The sequence below is a fragment of the Vulpes vulpes genome, chromosome 2, assembly GCF_048418805.1.
Source record: "Vulpes vulpes isolate BD-2025 chromosome 2, VulVul3, whole genome shotgun sequence".
Taxonomy (NCBI): domain Eukaryota; kingdom Metazoa; phylum Chordata; class Mammalia; order Carnivora; family Canidae; genus Vulpes; species Vulpes vulpes.
In genome coordinates this window covers 6,357,023-6,376,093 of record NC_132781.1, presented here as the reverse complement: position 1 = coordinate 6,376,093, position 19,071 = coordinate 6,357,023, and the positions used below count along the sequence as shown (strand labels likewise).

Here is a 19,071-nt window from a genome sequence, read left to right as displayed (position 1 = left end):
AGACAAGATCACACCAGCATCCTGTTTTACAGCTTAGACAGGACCACAACAGCATCCTGTTTAGCAGCCTCTACAGGAGTGACCTTTATAAAAAATTCTGAGGCAAAAAAAATTCACCATAAAATATGGGTCACTATCACAAGTTGAGGCAGTTTAGTCTCCAGATGTCAGCCCAAAAGACCATCAACACATGAACAATAACCCAATAGGTAGGCGGGTGCATGATCAGAGCCCTGATGGGCACACCTCAGTGGCCAATCCACAGGAGGCCCACACTCAGGATGCTCAAGATAGTTCCTCGAAAGTGCATATAAAAAAACCCTAGATTTGAACACCAAAACGGCAACCCTCTCGGGTCCCTTCCCTCTCTTGGGAGGGAGCCCAATGCAGGACTCGATCCCAAGACCCCAGGATCATGACCCGAGTTAAAGGCAGACACTCAACCACTGAGCCACCCAGGCGTCCCAAGGATTCCCTTTGAGTCAAGAACATAATTATCTGAGTGTCTCTGAATGGAGGTAAGGTTGCTCCTCTAAACAAGCACCTCTGGGGACTACAGGGAAGTCAGGCTGTTCTGGAGCTTTGCATCCTCAAAAACCTACTGGAGGCCCTAGTCCTGGCTTGGTCATTAACTCCTGCATAAGTCAGCTCCCTCCCTAGGCTCCCATGTCCCCATCTGTGGAAGAAAGGATTGGGCGGCTCTTCTGAGGTTCCCCTCTCCTAAAGCACCTGTGGATGTGTGTGTACGTGCACACACACACGCACAAGCATGAATATGAGTGCTTGTGGATGTGTGTGCATGTGTGGATGAACACGTGTGTGGTGTTTTCTTGTTTGTGCATAGGCATGTGTGGGAGCTGTGTACACATATGTACATTGCATGGCTAGCACTATGTGTCCTCACATGTATGTTGTGTGTGTACACATGCTACGCGTGCCATGGCAATTTGTGTGCACACATGTAGCGTATGTGCACGTATATTACAAGTGTGTGTCGATGCATCGATTGGGTCTGGCTTGTAAAGAACTACCATCCTGTCTCCTGCTTGAGAGGCTGAGACAGAAGCCAGCTGCCCTCTGGTCCTGTTCAGTGCTCACAATGAAGATTGAACCTGATAGCCAAGAGTTAGTAAGACAGCACATCCTTGAGCTGGCTGGCAGCAGAGTATCTACTCCACGGCTATTTCTAAAACAGGCTCCTCCAAAACGCAAGAATGTATTATCATAACCTGGAAGTCGATTTAACAAAGCAAGTCACTGGGCAGCCCAGGTGGCTCAGCGGTTTGGCGCTGCCTTGGGCCCAGGGTGTGATCCTGGAGACCCAGGATCGAGTCCCATGTCAGGCTCCCTGCATGGAGCCTGCTCCTCCCTCTGCCTGCGTCTCTGCCTCTCTCTCTCTCTCTCTCTCTCTCTCTCTCTCTCTGTGTCTCATGAGTAAATAAATAAAATCTTTAAAAAAAAAAAAAAAAGCAAGTCACTGATAACACTAACCTTAACATTTTCCAGATCTAATGCCGTTTTTCTGCAGTCTATGGAACGGGAAACTGAGTCTCAACCAAGTTCTTAAATCCAGGCACTCAGGCAGAGGCAAAGCTTATTTTTTAGAAAAACAAAGGTCTCCAAAGAGTGGGTTAACCCTCCGGAAAGATGAGGTGAAAGAGCTCTGCAATTTTCAGGCCAGAGTGTGGGCTGCTTTGCCATTGCCCCTCAGAAATCTAAGGCAACACTCACTGAAATCCGCAAAGTGAAACTGCTGCCATTCAGGCTCCCTCTGCCCAGAGAACCTGACTTTTTTTTAAGCACTGTTTAGTGGGCCATCTTTATTTGGAAGAAGTAAAATCAAGCATTTGTTCAGCAACAGTTAGGCTAGATTCTGTGCATACCTCTTTGCTTTTACCTGAGTCACCCAGCACAGGGTGCCCCCCTAACACATACACAGACGTACTTCTGTGCGTCCAATTACAAAGGAATGTGTGTTCATAACAGAAAGAGAATGGAACATAAATAAACATAAAGAATGCATTTTAAATTACTCTTGATCCCCCGCCCCATGCAGAGACAACTGTTCTTTGATATATGAAGCTGTCTCCAAAACCAATGTTTTGTTCTTTTCTGTAGAAAAGCACTTTATTTCAGGTTAAGTAAAGGATCAACTCAAGTATGAATTTACTTCATCAACCAGTTTATTACACTTATTTTTAATACAGAAAAGTACAAAAAGAAAGCCTGGCCGATGACGTCCACTCTGCAATACTTCCAGTTAACACTTTTTTAAAAAAGTAATGCAAGCAATGTTTTTATAAAGAAGGAGAGCAGGAGGAGAAGGAGGAGGAGGAAGAAGAGAAGGAAGGAAGGATAAAAAGAGATAAAGAGAAAAGTAAAAGTCTTCTCTTCATTCCCGAACCCCAAAGGTAGCCACAGTCAGCCTCTGCTGCCTCTCTAAAAAAAAAAAAGAAAGAAAGAAAAAGTATATGCATCATCAGCATATACACCCAAGTGAAGTCAACATAATTCAGCACACAAACGTACCTCTCTGCCCCTTCTTTTACTCCATAATATCATTTTTCCCAAACATCACATAGAGATCTGTCTCATTCTTTAAAAAAAAAAAAAGAAATTTATCTCTACACTCCATGTGGGGCTTGAACTCACAACCCTGAGATCAAGAGTTGCATGCTCCACAGACTGAGCCAGCCAGGCAAGCCTACCTCATTCTTTTATGGGTTCCCATAGTATTGCATTGCATGGATATTCTACAGCTTATTTAAGCAGTCCCAATGGCTGAATTATTTGCTCTTATACATATGACCTTGAACATCCTTGTACACATATTTTGGTAAAATTTTGTAAGTAAAACCATAGAACTGCTGAGTCAGAGGAATTTGCATTTGTAACTTTGATAGATGCTGTCAATTGTTCTTCAAAATGCCCCCAAAGGATGCTCCCACCAATGGTGTATATGTGAGTGCCTGTTTCCCCAAATCTCAACCAATATTGACCATTATCATACTTTTATCAAAGTGTTATATGTAATATTGTATCAGACAAACAGAGCCAGTACAAAATATATTGAGAAAGATTTAGTTCAAGGAATTGCCTTACATGACTATGGGGGGGTGACAAATCTAAATTCTGTAGAACAGAGTGGCAGGCTGGAAATTCTCAGGCAGAAGTTTGATGCTGCAATTTTGAACAGAATTTCTTCTTCCTCAGGTAAGCCTCAGTTTTGCTCTAAGGTCTTTCAATTAATTGGATGAGGCTCACAGAGATTTCTGAAGACTTACAAGTCAACTGATTGCAAATCTATTAATGATATCTGTAATATAAAATCTATGCATCCCCAAAAAAATAAAAATAAAAATTTTAAAACCTATGCATCCATATTATACCCTCACAGCAACATAATAGACTAATGTTTAATTAAGTAACTGGATGCTGGGCAGCCCCAGTGGTGCAGCAGTTTAGCACCGCCTGCAGCCCAGGGTGTGATCCTAGAGACCTGGGATCGAGTCCCACGTCAGGCTCCCTGTATGGAGCCTGCTTCTCCCTCTGCCTGTGTCTCTGCCTCTCTCTCTCTCTCTCATTCTCTCTGTCTCTCATAAATAAATAAAATCTTAAATAAAAATAAAAAATCTTTTTAAAAAAGTAACTGGATACTATCACCCGGCCAAGTTGACACACAGAACTAACCACATTTACACACTCACAAAATATACCTGTTCTTATTCTTTGTTCACTTTACTATTGAGATTTTCTTTTGAGAGATCTTTATATTACTACATATACTAACTTTTTGTCTGTCTTGAAAATATTTCCTCTCTACCATTTCTCATTTGATTTCAGTATCTCCTGCCAACCAGAACATTTTTATTTCTGTGCATTCAGATCTATCCATCTTTTTCTTTATGGTATCTGAATTTCTGTCTTATTAAGAAGGTTGCTCAGGGCCACTTTAGGAGCCATGGTAACTACCCCATTCACCTAAGCTTTCTAAATGTTCCCCCTGAATCACAAAGTCACAGGAAAGTAGGGTGCCGAGGCAATCTTAGCCCAGCTCCCATTGACAGGTGTTTGCTGAAGAACAATTTAATATCAGGCCCTGGCTTTTAGCAAGGACCAATAGAAAAGCCAGAGAATATAAAGAACTTATTAAACTCAACACCCAAAAACCAAATAATCCAGTTAGGAGACAGGCAGAAGACATTAATATACATTTTTTCCAAAGAAGACATCCAGGTGGCTGATACATGAAAACATGCTCAACATCACTCATTATCAGGGAAATACAAATCAAAAACTACAATGAAATACCACCTCACATCAATCAGAATGGCTAAAATTAACAACTCAGGAAACAACAGATGTTGGTGAGGATGTGGAGAAAGGGGAACCTTCTTACACTGTTGGTGGGAAGGCAAACTGGTGCAGCCACACTGGAGAACAGTATGGCGCTTCCTCAAAACAAACAGGGTTGTTGGAGGGAAGAGGGATGGAGAGATGGGGCAATTGGGTGATGGGCATTAAGAAGGACACTTGATTTAATGACACTGGGTATTATAAGCAACTGATGAATCACTAAATTCTACCCCGGTAACTAATAATATGTTAACTAAATTGAAATTTAAAAAATAATTTAAAATTTTTTTAAAAAGACAAAACAAAAATACTTGTCTGAATGGTGGCAAAGTTGGCACAAAATTTCCTATTAGAACCATGATTAATTAACATTTTCACGAATGCTCCAGAGGAGGGAAGGTACAGTGGATAATCTGGATTTGAGGTTGACATTCAGCTTCTCCAAGCAGTGAAATTTGGAGCCAACCTGGAAAAACTTCAGGAAAATCCTGGCAGCTATTGCGGAGAGAATAACTCTATTGTATATCTAAGCTAATGGACTGAGGCAAGCTCATCCTTAACATTTGGGGGACTAGGGCTAGAATACAAATGGAGACCCATATACCATATGTCTCAATATTCTAATGTTCTAAATCAAGCTTTAAAAGCCTCAAATCGGGGTGCCTGAATGGCTCAGGCAGTTAAGTGTCTGCCTTCAGCTCAGGTCATGATCTCAGGGTCCTGGGATCAAGCCCCACATTGGGTTTTCTGCTCAGCAGAGAGTCTGCTTCTCCCTCTCCCTCTGTGTGCTTGCTTTCATTGTCTCTCTCTCATGCACAAGCTCTCTCTCTCTAGTAAAAAAACAAATCTTTTAAAAAAGAAAACTATCAAATCAAATGTGTCCTATCTTCCTACCTTGACAAATATATCTTCCTACTAACCAGGAAGATACATCTGAATATAGGGTTTTCAGAAGCTCTGCACCAAAACGTGGCAGCCACATCCTGCTCCTGCCCCCAGGCAAGATTCAGCAGGATCTGAAATGCTGAACTCTGTCACCCTGGACTGTGTCCCCACTAAACCAGAAAAGGTCCCAAGAAGATGGAACTGTTTTAATACAATGAAAGAAGAATGTGAATCCTTCACTCTGAAAAGGAAAAGAATAAAAGGGAAAAGAATGCCAATGTGTTATATCATTTAGTGAATGAAGAAGGTGTACATGGAGACTCTGACCCTTCACCTTCTGGAATAGTTTCTCTGGGAAGCCTGAGGAAGTTGGATTTGAGATGTAAATTATTAAAGCCACTGGCACACGACAAACAAATGGAGCCCTTTAACCCAGGAGGAAATAAAACCTGAATAAAATTTGGTTTGGGAAGTGGGAGTGGGGGGCCACAGTCAGGAGACATCCAAAGTCAACATCACAATCTCGTGTTTACCCTGCTGCCAATTCAATGCCACTGTCAGAGCCACCACTGGGGCCATGGGTCCAATTCCAAGAGACCCTATCAATCATTATGTTTTTATATTTTTGGTTTTTTACATCTTTATGGTTTTGCAAGTCCAGCTAAAGTTGGCACCTCTTGAGCCTTTCTAATGACCTTGAATGCTTGTCTTTGGAAAGTAGCTATTGTCTCTTTTGAAACTAAGGCATTTACAATTCATTTATTTATCCATCCACTCATTCATTCATTCATTCATTCATTGAGAGGCTGCTGAGTACCAGCCTCCAGGTGCTTATGATTTTCTTAGAAATATAGCACCTGACCTTCTAGGCTAACCCTCCCCCACTACTTCGTCCAGGTACAGAAGTAACCATTCCCTTCTTTCCCAAGCTCTGCTTCTATTGAAATGTTATCCCCTCCAATGCTCCAGGACCAAGTGCAAACGCTTCCCAAGGCAAATATCCAGACATTTTTATTTTTTTTATTCTATAGACAATGATTTTTTTAGACTTTCCTGTAAGGGAGACCCATTGTGTTATTCTCCCTAGAAGCTGGTGCCAAAGGGAATTAAAAGTGCAGGGAATTTATTAAGGGAAATATCCATGAAAAAAGTAGTGTAGGGACACCTGGGTGGCTCAGTCAGTTAGGCATCTGCCTTCGGCTCAGGTCATGATCCCAGGGTCCTAGGATAAAGCTTGGCATTGGGCTCCCTGCTCAGCAGGAGCCTGCTTCTCCCTCTCCTCCCCATTCGTGCTCTCTGTTGCTATCTCTGTCTCTCTCTCTCTCTCAAATAAATAAATAAAATATTAAAAAAGAAAAAAAAATCAAGTAGAAGTGGGGAGAGTCAGGGAAAGCCCACAGACCATGATGCAGGTCTGTCCCCCAAGTGAAGGAGACAGCTGTACAATCTCTGGAAGGATCTGTAAAATTATGAGGGAGTCCTTGAGCCTGAAACAGGCCTTCCTCAGTGTCCCTGCCACACTCTGCCTTTGGCTGGAAACTGCCCATGAGAAGGATGGCCTGGGTGCAAACATACCTATTGGAGGACTCAGAGCACACAGAGGGGCTTCAGTCAGTTATGACCCTGTGATTGGAAGTCTAAGAGGCAAGTTCTCATGGTCACCTCAGATGTCCATTAACATGGGGTGAAACGGGATGCCTGGGTGGCTCAGTGGTTTAGCGTCTGCCTTCAGCTTGGGTCGTGATTCCAGGATCCAGGGATCAAGTCCCACATCAGGCCCCTGCAGGGAACCTGCATCTCCCTCTGCTTGTGTCTCTGCCTCTCTGTGTGTCTCTTGTGAATTAATAAATAAAATCTTAAAAACAAAACAAAAAACATAAGGCAAAACAAGGTACCTTCTATGCTTTCATGCCTCTTTAGTGACTTTAGTGTGCACGCATGTGTGCACTTCTGTGTGTGTGCGCACGTGTGTGTTTAGAAGGAGCCCACTCCCACAGCCACAACCACATCTCAGAAGCCCAGTTCAAACCACAGACCCTTTCTTGCTCCATTGCAGACCATCCTGGTGGGTGACAGTGGCGTGGGGAAGACATCTCTGCTGGTTCAGTTCGACCAGGGCAAGTTCATCCCAGGCTCCTTCTCGGCCACCGTGGGCATTGGATTCACAGTAAGTACCTCCAGATTTGGAGCCCTGGTGTGTCTCTGTCAGGGTCCCAGCAGGAAAGAGGTAAAACAGGTGGATGTCCACATTGGATCATTCAAGAAAGTTTAATAAGAAGACTACTTACCAAGGTGGAGGCAGGGTGTTAGAGAACCAGGGGATATGAGGCAGTGCCCATGCATAGCACAGACCCTCCATTCCAGCTTTAGCCCTAAAAAAAAAAAATTAAAAAAAAATAAATGAGAGGAAGGAACCACTGCCAGAGCCCAGGGACAAAAGGCTGCATGGGGAGGGCTGGCTGGCAGAGGCTGTGACCCTCAGAGGAGAAACACAACAACTCATAGTAATCCTCCTGGGAGCTAGCTGACCCAGCAAGTCAGCTCCCTCCTTCCTTACTCTCCTCATGCTCCCATATCTCCTCCCAGGACTCCCCATTGGCTGAACACAACTGAAACTAGAAAGAATATTTTGATACGTATTGCTCAGGTCCACCTTCCAAGGCAAGAAGAATGTGGAAAGGCAAAAGAATAGCTTGAAATGCTAAGCACAGTTCAAATTTAACACCGTTGTGTGGTTCCTAGGGAGCTGCAGGTCAAGGGTTAAAGCACTCTGGATCTCCTCAGAGCACAAGGTCTGTGGGACCAGACCCAGGGCTGGGATGCAGCAGCACCATACTGGTGGGAAGAGACAGGGGAACCCCAGAAACTGGGCTTGCCTGTTGGGTCACAGCAAGGAAGGCAATGACTCGTGATGGACAGAGATTCAGATAAAGCAGAAATGAAAGCGTGTATCCCAGGGCCTAGAATCCAAGCTGAGACACTGGTGCCCAGGGTTCTCCCATGACGGGCCAACAGAATGCTGGGAAAGGCAGGACTGAGTCCCAGGAGAGCACAGCTGCCCAGACAATTCCTGAGGCCTTGAACGAGGCTGCCATGCCAGGCATCCCCCACCATGAGCCCATACCCAGTCTGCCCCTCAGCATATGAGGTCATAGGGGGCCCTTACAGCTACCAGCCTTCTCCCTCCAGCCATTCCATGCCCATCCTTCCACCAGTCAAACTCAGAGGGAAGACAGTGGGGTGGATGTGAGTGAGAAAGCTCTGATTCATACTCCCCAGATGCATAGGGGTGGGACCTCCAAATTTTGCCACTAGCCTGGTAAGAAAAGTGAGGCATCTTGCCTCTAAGAAGGAAGAAAGGGATCCCTGGGTGGCGCAGCAGTTTGGTGCCTGCCTTTGGCCCAGGGCGCGATCCTGGAGACCCGGGATCGAATCCCACGTCGGGCTCCGGGCTCCCGGTGCATGGAGCCTGCTTCTCCCTCTGCCTGTGTCTCTGCTTGTCTCTCTCTCTCTCTCTCTCTCTCTCTCTCTGTGTGTGACTATCATAAATAAAAAAATTAAAAAAAAGAAAAGAAAAAAAATAAGAAGGAAGAAAGTTATGTAGTCAAACTGAGAGCCTGAAGCAGGCTGACACAGGACAGGCCTGGTTCTCCCAAACCTACCACAGGACAAAGGAGGGTCTTGATTGAGCCGACAACACAAACTCCAGCTGAAAGTTAGAAGCCCACACTTCCCTCTGCAGGCTCTAGGAGGGGCTCCTTCCTTGCCTCTCCCAGCTTTTGGTGGCTCCCAGTAATCCTTGGTTTGTTGATGCACCACCCCAATCTCTGACTCTGTCTTCACAGGGCCATCTTCTCCCTGTGTGTCTGCTCCTCCTCCTCTGAGGACACCAGTCATATTGGATTAAGGGCTTACCCTACTCTTGTATGACTTCACCTTAACTAGTCCCATGAGCAACGCCACTTCCAAATAAAGTCACATTCTGAGGAACTAGGAGCTAGGATTTCAACAGATGTTTTGAGGGACATAATGTAACCCATAACAGTGTGCTTTGCAGTGGAAAGGGGTCAAGGGCCATGTCACCTCCTCTCTCTCATTGCTCCTCAGCCTCTTGTTCTAAAAACTGTTGCCCCTGCAGGGTTCCAATGTAAGCACTCAGGAGCTCAGTGCCTGGGACACTGGGCTGGGGCGTTATTTGCAGCAAGAGACCCTGGCCTCTAAATAGCAGGCAACAGTGCACATCTGCAGAGTACTGTACAGCTTCTCCGCTCCCATAGATGGCTCTCTGAGGCCCACCCTACGTACAGACAAGGCTACGGCAGGCCCAGTGCCAGAAAATAGCTCCAGCTGATGCCAAAATCACAGGGCTAGAGGCAGGTGTACACACAGTCCCCAACAGGCCTATACCTCCTATAAGCCACACCTGTCCCTTGCCCGTTACCCCCCAACACCTAAGTAAAGAGGTGCAGATGCCCCTCTTGGCCTACACGCCCTTTATCCATTCCTTTGTAATGCCACTGTCTGCTGTGTGTGCTTGTATAGAATGCTGGGACGGCAGTAAGTGAATGGTTGGCCCTCGCAACAGAGCCCCTGAAGCCTAATAGGGACAACCCAGGACACACGCCCACTCTGTCACCTGGGATGTCACCTGGGATGTCCTGGAGAGTCTGCTCAAAATGATGCGCCACTTCATGAATTCATTTAATAGCAAACATTTAAGGCCTGCTCAGTGCCAGGAGCCCAGGGCCACGTGTGAATAGGGTCAGCCTTGCCTTCAGGAGCGCCTAGATTGGGGAGTGGGGAGCTGGGGGGACAAGGCTTTCCCAGGATGGGTCATTCTGGGCGCGGCCCAACAGGTCGGGGAGAAATGAGAGCTGATCTCCACTAGAAAGGGTCAAAGTCCTAGCACCCGCCAGGGGCCCGTGAAAACCCGCAGTGTCTATGGACGAGGCGAATTCTGGTGGGTAAATAAAATGATATTCAGATGAGGTCGTGCTGGGGTGATTAGCATAAGCAAAAGTGCCTGAGCGCCTTCCTCACGCTGCAAACCTGGTCTCAAAAACAGCGCCCGGGGGATCCCTGGGTGGCGCAGCGGTTTAGCGCCTGCCTTTGGCCCAGGGCGCGATCCTGGAGACCCGGGATCGAATCCCACGTCGGGCTCCCTGCATGGAGCCTGCTTCTCCCTGTGTCTCTGCCTCTCTCTCTCTCTCTCTGTGTGTGTGTGTGTGACTATCATAAATAAATAAAAATTAAAAAAAAAAAAACAGCGCCGGACTGCCCAGGGGCGTCCCCAGCCCACAGCCACGCGTGGGAGGGGGGGGCGGGGACACCTGTCGGGCGCCGCGGGCCGGGGCTGGGGCGCCGCCTGCGGACCGCGCTGCGCAGCGGCAGCCTGAACCGGGCGCCCGACCGCATTTCCAGGACCTGCTCCTCCGGGGGACCCAGCCCGGGTCTCTGCAGCTGCGCGCGCCCCCGCGAGGCAGCCTGTCCCGGCAGGTGCCGTCGGGGCGGCGGGACGGAGGGAGGAGCCTGTCGGGGTCCGGGCCGGGGCAGTGGAGGGTGGGAGGATTGGGTGGAGCCTAGAGCGGGGCGGTCCCTGCGCTGTCCCTCGCCCGCCACCAGCCCTAGTTCACCTCTGGTCCAGGGGACATGACGGGCATGTCTGGCGCCGCTGCCACCCGGGATGGAGAGGCCCCCGAGCACTCCCCGCCCTGCAGTCCGAGCTACGATGTCACGGGCAAGGTGGGTGGGCACTCCCCAGCCGGCTCTGAGGGCCTCCCCTCCCGCGCACCCTTTGCCCCGACACCCCCCCCCCCCCCCCGAGCCCCTTTCTGGCTGCGTCTGCAAGGAGCCGGGGCTCCCAGAGCAGGGAGGAAGGGTGGAGACTGCGCCTGGCTCCATGCCCACGTCCGAGAGCTGGGCTGGCTCAGCAAGGGTGGGGAGAGGAAGGTCGGAAGGACGAGTGACTCCCCACACGGCGGACCCCAACCCACCCTGCTGCTACGATCTCCCGGGAAGCCCGCGTTTCTCCATATGGGTTGAGCATCCAACCCCATTGGGCACAGGCACCTCCAAAAGCTAGGCTGTAAGGACACCCGGCGACCTCCTCTCCTTAAGGAGAGGACACCCCCTGGCGGCAGCGCAGTTGCGGGGCTCATGCCCCCCCCCCCTAAGTTCTCGGTGGGGCCTGGAGCTCTGTAGGTCCCCAGCTGCCCCCAAGCCCTACCCCCTCTCCTTTCCGCCCTCGCAGCCATCGCCTCCCACCTTCTTCCAGGAGGATGTTGCTAACCAAAGTGCAGGCCCACCTGAGAATTTTTTGAACCTAAGATTCTTGTGACTTAGTCACAAGTCCCCCGTGGGTGAGCTTAAGTCAGTTCTCTGGGGCCCATTTCCTCTGCAGGGCCACCCTGTACAGAAGCAGGTGAGGGAAAGTGATGGACGCTGGTCTGTCTGCCCCCCCTCTGGGCCCACGGAGGAGGCTGGGACCAGGAACTCTGAAAGAGGCCTTGAGGGAGCTTCCACTCTTCCTCTGTAACGCTGGGGATGAGTGAGGGGCTGCCCTGTCTTGTGCTGCGTCGCCTTGGAGGACCTGCCTCTTCCTGTGCCTTGGTGTCCTCCCCCACCCCCACCCCAGGTTCACTCTCACTAGGATCTGAGGCCTCCACCCTCATTGTTTCAGGGGAAGCTACTCTGCAAGTCACCCACCCAGAGCCGTTGAGATAGGCGTCCTGTGTGGGCTGGTGGCAGGAAATGGGCCCCTATGCTTTCAGGGGAGGGGGAGCTGCTAAGGGCCAGCCCCCAGGCTGGTGGAGACCGCCTGACCTCCTGGCCTGACAAGCCAGCTGGGCTGTTTGCCTAGGAGGTGGCAAGGCTGGGCGGGTGTTTGTGTTTGGTGGAATTGCCTGGCTGGATGGGTGGTGAGCATCTTGTTCCAGGCAGCTGTGATCTGTAAAGTATGCAGGAGCTCACCCTCCCTCCCTCCCCCCCTTCTCTCCCCCCTTCCCCTCCAGGGCTAGGACCCAGGAGCCAGGGAGCAGTGCAGGCTCCAGAGGGCTCCCCAGCCTCCAGCCCTCCATCTCCCCTGGGTCAAGCAGCATCTGTGGAGGGGGGCCCCTGGCTTAGCTGCAGGAGACTGAGTCCAGGCCAGTCTGGGAGGAGCCTGGCAAGAGCTCCTTGGGCCAGATTCCTCTACAGTGGCCCAAGGATGCTAATTTGCAGCCATCCATCCCACTTGGGAGTTTTCTACAGAAGGAACATCAGACTTGTGGTCTCCTAATTTCAGTATAAATTTCAACCCTCCCTAGTTCATTCAACCCTTTTTTTAAAACTGTTATTTATTTATTCATGAGAGACACAGTGAGAGAGGCAGAGACATAGGCAGAGGGAGAAGCAGGCTCCCGTGGGGAGCCTGATGTGGGACTTGATCCCAGGACCCCAGATCATGACCTGAGCTGAAAGCAGATACTCAACCACTGAGCCACCCAGGTGCCCCTCATGCAACCCTTTTATAAACATAAAATGTCATTAGAAACTTCCAGATAAATGTTGTGACCAAGAAAAGAAAGGAAAACAAGAGCAGAGGTAATTTTAGAATATGCCTTTGCACACAACAGTGCCCGCCCCTATCAGATCCTGTAGCCTCCCTTGGGTGGTGATCCCTGTCCATGGTATTAACACTTCCCTTCTGGAAGGGGTGGTTCTTTGAGGCCACTGAGTCCATTTGCTGACCTGTGAGTGCTGAGGTCTGAACACAGGCTTCCAGGATATTGGGTGAGGACAGAAGAGTCAGAGGGAGGGCCAGAGGGAGGGCCTGAGAAATAAGCTGAGCCATGGAGTGGAGAGGAGAGGCAGGTGAAGGGAACGGTGAACTTTCCAGAAGCAGGTAGCCCTCGGTACTGACAGCATCCTTCCCTGGCCCTCTGCTCCTCTGCCCCTCTTTTCAGGGTCTCTCTCCCTGGAAACCCAGAAATTTGCCCCAACTCCCCATTAACTGCCTCTGCCCCCATCTCCTAGGTGATGCTTCTGGGAGACTCAGGTGTTGGCAAAACCTGTTTCCTGATCCAATTCAAAGATGGGGCCTTCCTGTCCGGAAACTTCATAGCCACCGTCGGCATAGACTTCAGGGTGAGGTGGCCGCAGGCTCCTGCTCCCAGCTGCAAGCCAGAGGGGCCAGAGCTTGGGCACAGTGTGTGCTGTCCTCTCCTTGCCCGCCCTGGCTCCTCAGAGTTGCTGTGGCTCACTGCCCAGAGGGCACCAGGGGTGCTCCCCTTGGGACCACAGAGGTGGCCAGGTTCAAGGAGTCTGGGCATGGTGGGGGGCTCTCTGCCCACCTATAAGATGAGCAATGAGACATTGAGTCTTAAAAGTCTGCCCCACAGCAGGGCAGACACATCCCACGGTGTGAGCTGAGTTTCCTGGCCTAGGGCACCCTTGCTCTTTGCCCTCTGAGCTGGACCCGTTTGGCAAGGCCTCAGAGGCCCGCAGGTCTTTCTGGAGTTCCTGGAAGCACAGCACTGCACTAGGTTGAAGAGCCAGGTTCACCAGGCTCCCTGTCATCTTGAGGAACCCATCTTTACCAATCTGCGTCAGGGATGTAGCACTCTGCCACTCTCTACCCAACAGGTCCAGGAGAATAAGGTCTCACCCAGGTGGGGGGGTGGGGGGACAGAGGCTATGTAGAGGCTGGGTGCCTCTCTCCCAACAGGAAGGGAACTGAAGCTTCACTTAGGAGAACTAGTGAGCATCCAGAGGAAAGACCACCCTGCAGATCCAGCCTCTGCCGTGCCCAGGATGCTGGGGGGCATCTTACCTCTAAGGGCTGGGTTCTGCAGGGTGGGGCTGAGCTCCAGGGAAGATGGATGGAAGTGGGGAAACAGGCAAGGGGCCCCCAGGAACCAGCCCTGTGCTGAGGTCTGGGGAGAGCCAGGTGGGTTCTCAGGCTCCTCTGGCCCCAGCATGTTGTAAGAAAAGCACAGAAGTCCCTCTAAGAACTCTGCAATCAGGGGTCTCTGGAGACAGGGTCCTGCTGCCCTGAAGGAGTGATCCGGCTGGAGATGTCTCTGGGGCTCATTGCACCCCCTTTAACCCAGGGCAGCCACCAGGACAGAATGTCTGCTTCTCGGTAGGATGTCAAGAATCCAAGCCTCCCCTGCCTTCCAAATCCTCCCTCCCTCCTCCCTTGTCTCTTTCAGAACAAGGTGGTGACCGTGGATGGTGTGAGGGTGAAGCTGCAGGTGAGACCAGAACCACAGGGGAGGGGGGGGAAGATGGAGGTGGCTGCCCTTGTTCTGCACCCAAACCGCAGGAGGCCTGCAGCCCTGCCCTCAGCCTGGGGCAATTTCCTGTGGGGCCCAGAGGAAATGGCTTTTGAAGTCTGTAGAAAAAGCAATTCCCCAGCCACCCTCTCTTCTAGCAAAGGCAGCTCCACGGCCTTCAGAGAAGCTTAGGCTTGCTCCAGCTCCTCTGCAGTTTCCCAGGCCTCATCTGCTCTGGGAGACCGGATGCCCCCAACCCGGGCTAGGGAGGACACTGCAGCCTGGATGAGCTGGTGAACTCAAGAGCACCACTGTCTAGGACATCAGATGTTCAGAAGCCCCTGGGTACCTTCCCACACATCTCTCCTATTCCAACGTGGGTTCCCTCCGCCCAGCATGGCTCGGGCCCACAGCCTCCTTCTGACCATCTGTCTGTCCCTTCTCAGATCTGGGATACAGCCGGGCAGGAGCGATTCCGCAGTGTCACACATGCTTATTACCGAGATGCCCAGGGTAAGTCCCCCCGCCCCCAGCCCACCTGTGATACCCACCCTTCCCAGCCCCAGCTCCATGTTCCCTGTGTGATCTCTCTCTCTCCCTACAGCCTTGCTCCTGCTCTATGACATCACCAACAAGTCTTCCTTCGACAACATCCGGGTAGGTCCCCTTCACATGCCACCCAGAAGCAGCCAAGGCGGGGCCTCCGCAGGCTAGGACTGCTTCCTGCTTTGTGGGAGGGGGTGGAGCGTGGACCTCTGCCGCCTATTTGAAAACACCTGAGCTATGACTCAGATGTAATAAGCTGTTGCTGGGCATTTGGTCGGCACGTGGACATGAAGGCCAGGCAGGCTGCTGGGCGCCTGTGCCACCTGCTTAGCCCTGTGATCCCTGAGTGCAATTCGTGACAATTACCCACCCACAGAGGCCAAGGGGAGAACCCAAGCAGGGGAGTCTAGCCATACATCCCGCCCCAGGTGGCAAAGAAAGTGATTCTAGCAGACAGTGAACCTTTCTGTTCTTGCCATCTCCATCTTCCAGAGAATGAGGAGTTACAGTGCTTGGGGTTTGGTAAGGAAGACTGATCAAGACCCGATAGGCAGATAACAGAATGCAGGGGTACAGGCAGTAGCCCAGGAAAACCAGACAGGCAAAAGAAGGACAAGGGAGAAGGAGGGAGGGTAGGGCTGGTTCTCAGGTGCCACCTGGCTCGGCTCACCCTCTCCCACAGGCCTGGCTCACTGAGATTCATGAGTACGCCCAGAGGGATGTAGTGATCATGCTGCTCGGCAACAAGGTGAGTGAGCCCATCCCTGCGCCTCCTCTCTCACTAGCTCTAAGCAAGCCCCCACAGCTGCCCCAGAGGGTTAGCTGCATGTCCTTCCAGCAAAGGATTCTTTCCAGACTCCAGTTCAAGGGTCAGGCCTATTTGGCTGCTTCGACCCATCTCATCTGCCCTCTTAAAGTTTTGGAAAAGGCTCCCTCCAGGGAGAGCCCAAGCTGCCATCTGGGAGATCCAGGGATGCCCAGCTGCACAGCCCCCATCAGATCATAGTAAGTAGGGTCACAAAGGAGGAGCTAAAACTAGCAAGGGTTAGTCCCAGCTCCTGTCACCTCTCTGAGGCTGGTCACCACGTTTCCCATCTCCCCAAGTGGCAGTGAGATCCCCTCTGGCTGTGGGTTTGGGGAAATCAGCCAGAACAAGGCACAAACCAGGCTCCAAGCCAATGATACCACCCGCAGTCCCACAGGCCACCAGCAGAGGGCAGGCAGGGGCTGCTCTTGAGGCCAGATTGGGGCGCCCGCCCAGGCAGGAGAGGGACCAGCTGGGGTGGAGGTCTCCTTCCCCAGAGTGACCCACCTGGGCTTGACAGGCGGACGTGAGCAATGAAAGGGTGATCCGTTCCGAGGATGGAGAGACACTAGCCAGGGTAAGTGACGGCCCCGAGCAGGACGAGGGGTGGGGACAGCCAGAGGCTGGCCCTGAGGACATTGTCTCCTGGCAGGAGTACGGCGTTCCCTTCATGGAGACCAGCGCCAAGACGGGCATGAATGTGGAGTTAGCCTTTCTGGCCATTGCCAAGTAAGAGCTGAGCAAGGAAGGGAACCGTGCAGGGCAGGGTGGCACCATCTGGGAATCCAGTAGGGCCTGGCCCCTAGCCCAGCCCCTGCCCCAATGCATGGTGCATTCTAGGTCCAGTAGCCCCAGGCTGTGGGAGTGGGCAGGGGGTGGTTCCTCACTCCTTGCCCAGCCCACTGCTTCTTCCTCTTCAAGGGAGCTGAAGTACAGAGCCTTGTGGCACCCTGATGGGCCCCGCTTCCAGATCCGGGACTTTGTGGAATCCCAGAAGAAACAGCCCAGCTGCTGCTCCTTCTCATGAATCCCTAGGGGCTGAAAGGATGCTCCAGAGGCCCCCACGGATGCACCCTCCTCCTCCAGATCTGGTGTATTTTGAAGCAGCTGGGAGTTGGGGGATCCAGGGCACAGCCCCTTCCCAAGAGGGAGCTGTATTCCCACTCTTACCCTACTTCCTGTAGCTTCCCTGTATCCTGGGGGAGGGTAAAGTATTTATTTCATTTTAATGATACATAATGTAATGCAAAAAGGGAAGACTGGGACCTGGTGGCCCTTTTGCCTTTGGCACTAGGACTTGGGGGCCGAGGCTCCCTCCTAGCCATGACAAGGGTGGCATTCTCCAGCTCAGCGCCAGAGGGCAGTGATGCACTTCTACAGCGGGAGGGCAGGAAGTGACCCCATGCCACCCTCACCTCAGCTGGACAGGAGAGGCAGACTCCAGCTTTATTTCCTCCTGCACCCAGGGAACAGTCTTCCCCGGTAAGATGGGCCCTTGTGCTGGGAGCCAGACCAACGCCCAGGGAAGATAAGCGATGTGGAGATTGGACAGTGACCCGGCTCTGTGGGTAGAGGAGAGAGGAGTAGCACAGGCTAGGTCTATCGGTTTGGCTGCCTCTAGCCTGGCTAGCCCCACTCTGGAAGGTGTACCCACAAACTGAAAGCATTTGGTTCCTGTTCTTTGGACCTCAGGTCCCAGGGGAACCCCCCCAGGGAACCCCCCATACCCCCCCAAATCCCTAGTCTTCTCTATCTTTTGGCTTGTGCCCCTGGGCACCTAAGGTCACAGCTAGGGAAAGATTTTTTTCTTCTTTTTTTCTTCTGCCCCAACACTTTGGCAGATATGCAGCCCCACAGGCTACTTCAAATAGCTGTAGTGCTTCTACTGAGTTAAGAATCAGATAAGGAGAAACCCCTGACTCCTGGAACAGGTGGGAGGCGGAACCCAGCAAACCTCATCCCGCACATACCCCCCCCCAAACCCAAGCGCTGCCTACTTCCTGACCACTCCTGCCGTTTCCCTTCAGACAGACGCGGAGACCAAAACTGCTTTATGTCCCCTCCCACTGAGCCAGGTTAGGGAGCGAGAGGTCACCCATTTCTGGATAAAGCAATACAACGTGTCCAAAACAAGGTCATGTAGGTAAGACCAGGTGAAGAGAGAGACACCAAGAAGTTTCTGTGGGGCCAAGGTCACCTGTCTCACAGAACCCTGACCCCGGCGAATGAAGGTGAACAGGAGACATGTGGGTCATGACCTGAAGGAGAGAAAGAAGTACACACTGCACATTTCTAAGGCCACTGCATATGCTTTCAAGGCAGAAATCTTGCCCTCTGAGCAGAGTCAGCAGCTCCAACTTGAGCCTGATAAGGAAGCTCTCAGAGGGTTCTCCCAGGAGGAGCAGGGAGGAGCCTGACCTTGCTGGGCTCTTTTGGGGCCCAAGGCAAGTCGCAGGCAATCCAATCACGTGGGCAGCTCTGGGCCTCTAGCCCGTGGTGTTTTCAGAATTAAATTGCGGAATTTGCAAAGTAAATTGCGGAATATGGAAAGTAAAATCGACTGCTTCTCTGAGGTGCGCCCGCCCGCCTGGAGAGGGGACAGGGGAGACCACGTTGAAAGGATTGTTATTGCATGTTGGGAGAACCATCAATGACTGCCCAAATCATTGACCTTTATCTTTCAATGCCCCCAACTGCTCCCCAACTTCTGGTGACCAGCCTTTCTCATCTCCAAGGAGCTGAAAGGTTTGTCTTAAGGTCTCATTCCGGGTTTGTTGGTTTCTACTGAAAATATCCAGGGCTCAAAAAAAGAAAAGAAAAGAAAATATCCAGGACTCTGCCCTGTACCCAGAGGTTGGTGACCTGACTCTGCTCCGCCTCCCCCGCCTCCAATGCCCCAGCTGAACGCTGACACCTCTGCTCACACCCTTGTCCTAGGTGGCCTGTGTGCAGTGGGCAGCCCCGGGAAGCTGGGGCTCCCTGGGGAGCCCTCACACTGTCCCAGGGAGGATGAGAGTCCGCACCCCGATAGCGTGTCCTTGAGCAACGCAAAGTCCACGAACGGGAAAGTATCGTTACTCAAACAACTGTGTTAGGTTCCGGAGGAGGGGGACCTAGTTCTTATGGGTAAGGGTTCTGGGACCCTGCAGCCCCGGAGCTGGAGTGGTTGCCCTGGCAACGGACGCTCCCACTCCCCCCGCCCCCCACCCCCACCCCCCTGCACAG

The 19,071-nt window shown here is 51.4% G+C and overlaps 1 protein-coding gene across 4 annotated transcripts in view; it reads left to right on the top strand.

The window, feature by feature from the left end:
* RAB37 (RAB37, member RAS oncogene family) overlaps positions 1-18,402 on the top strand; it is a 54,969-nt gene extending 36,567 nt beyond the window's left edge. Inside the window, exons 2-10 of one of the 4 annotated variants that reach the window (XM_072746677.1) lie at positions 7,298-7,408; positions 13,255-13,365; positions 14,433-14,474; positions 14,942-15,008; positions 15,100-15,152; positions 15,724-15,789; positions 16,367-16,423; positions 16,499-16,575; positions 16,768-18,402. In XM_072746677.1, the coding sequence (XP_072602778.1) occupies positions 7,298-7,408; positions 13,255-13,365; positions 14,433-14,474; positions 14,942-15,008; positions 15,100-15,152; positions 15,724-15,789; positions 16,367-16,423; positions 16,499-16,575; positions 16,768-16,873 (690 nt within the window). In that variant the 3' untranslated portion in view covers positions 16,874-18,402. Of the gene's footprint in view, positions 1-7,297; positions 7,409-10,822; positions 10,984-13,254; positions 13,366-14,432; positions 14,475-14,941; positions 15,009-15,099; positions 15,153-15,723; positions 15,790-16,366; positions 16,424-16,498; positions 16,576-16,767 lie in introns of those variants that run through there. The other 3 variants (XM_025999691.2, XM_025999692.2, XM_025999693.2) reach the window with 3 other exon arrangements.
* Positions 18,403-19,071: the final 669 nt, after the last annotated feature.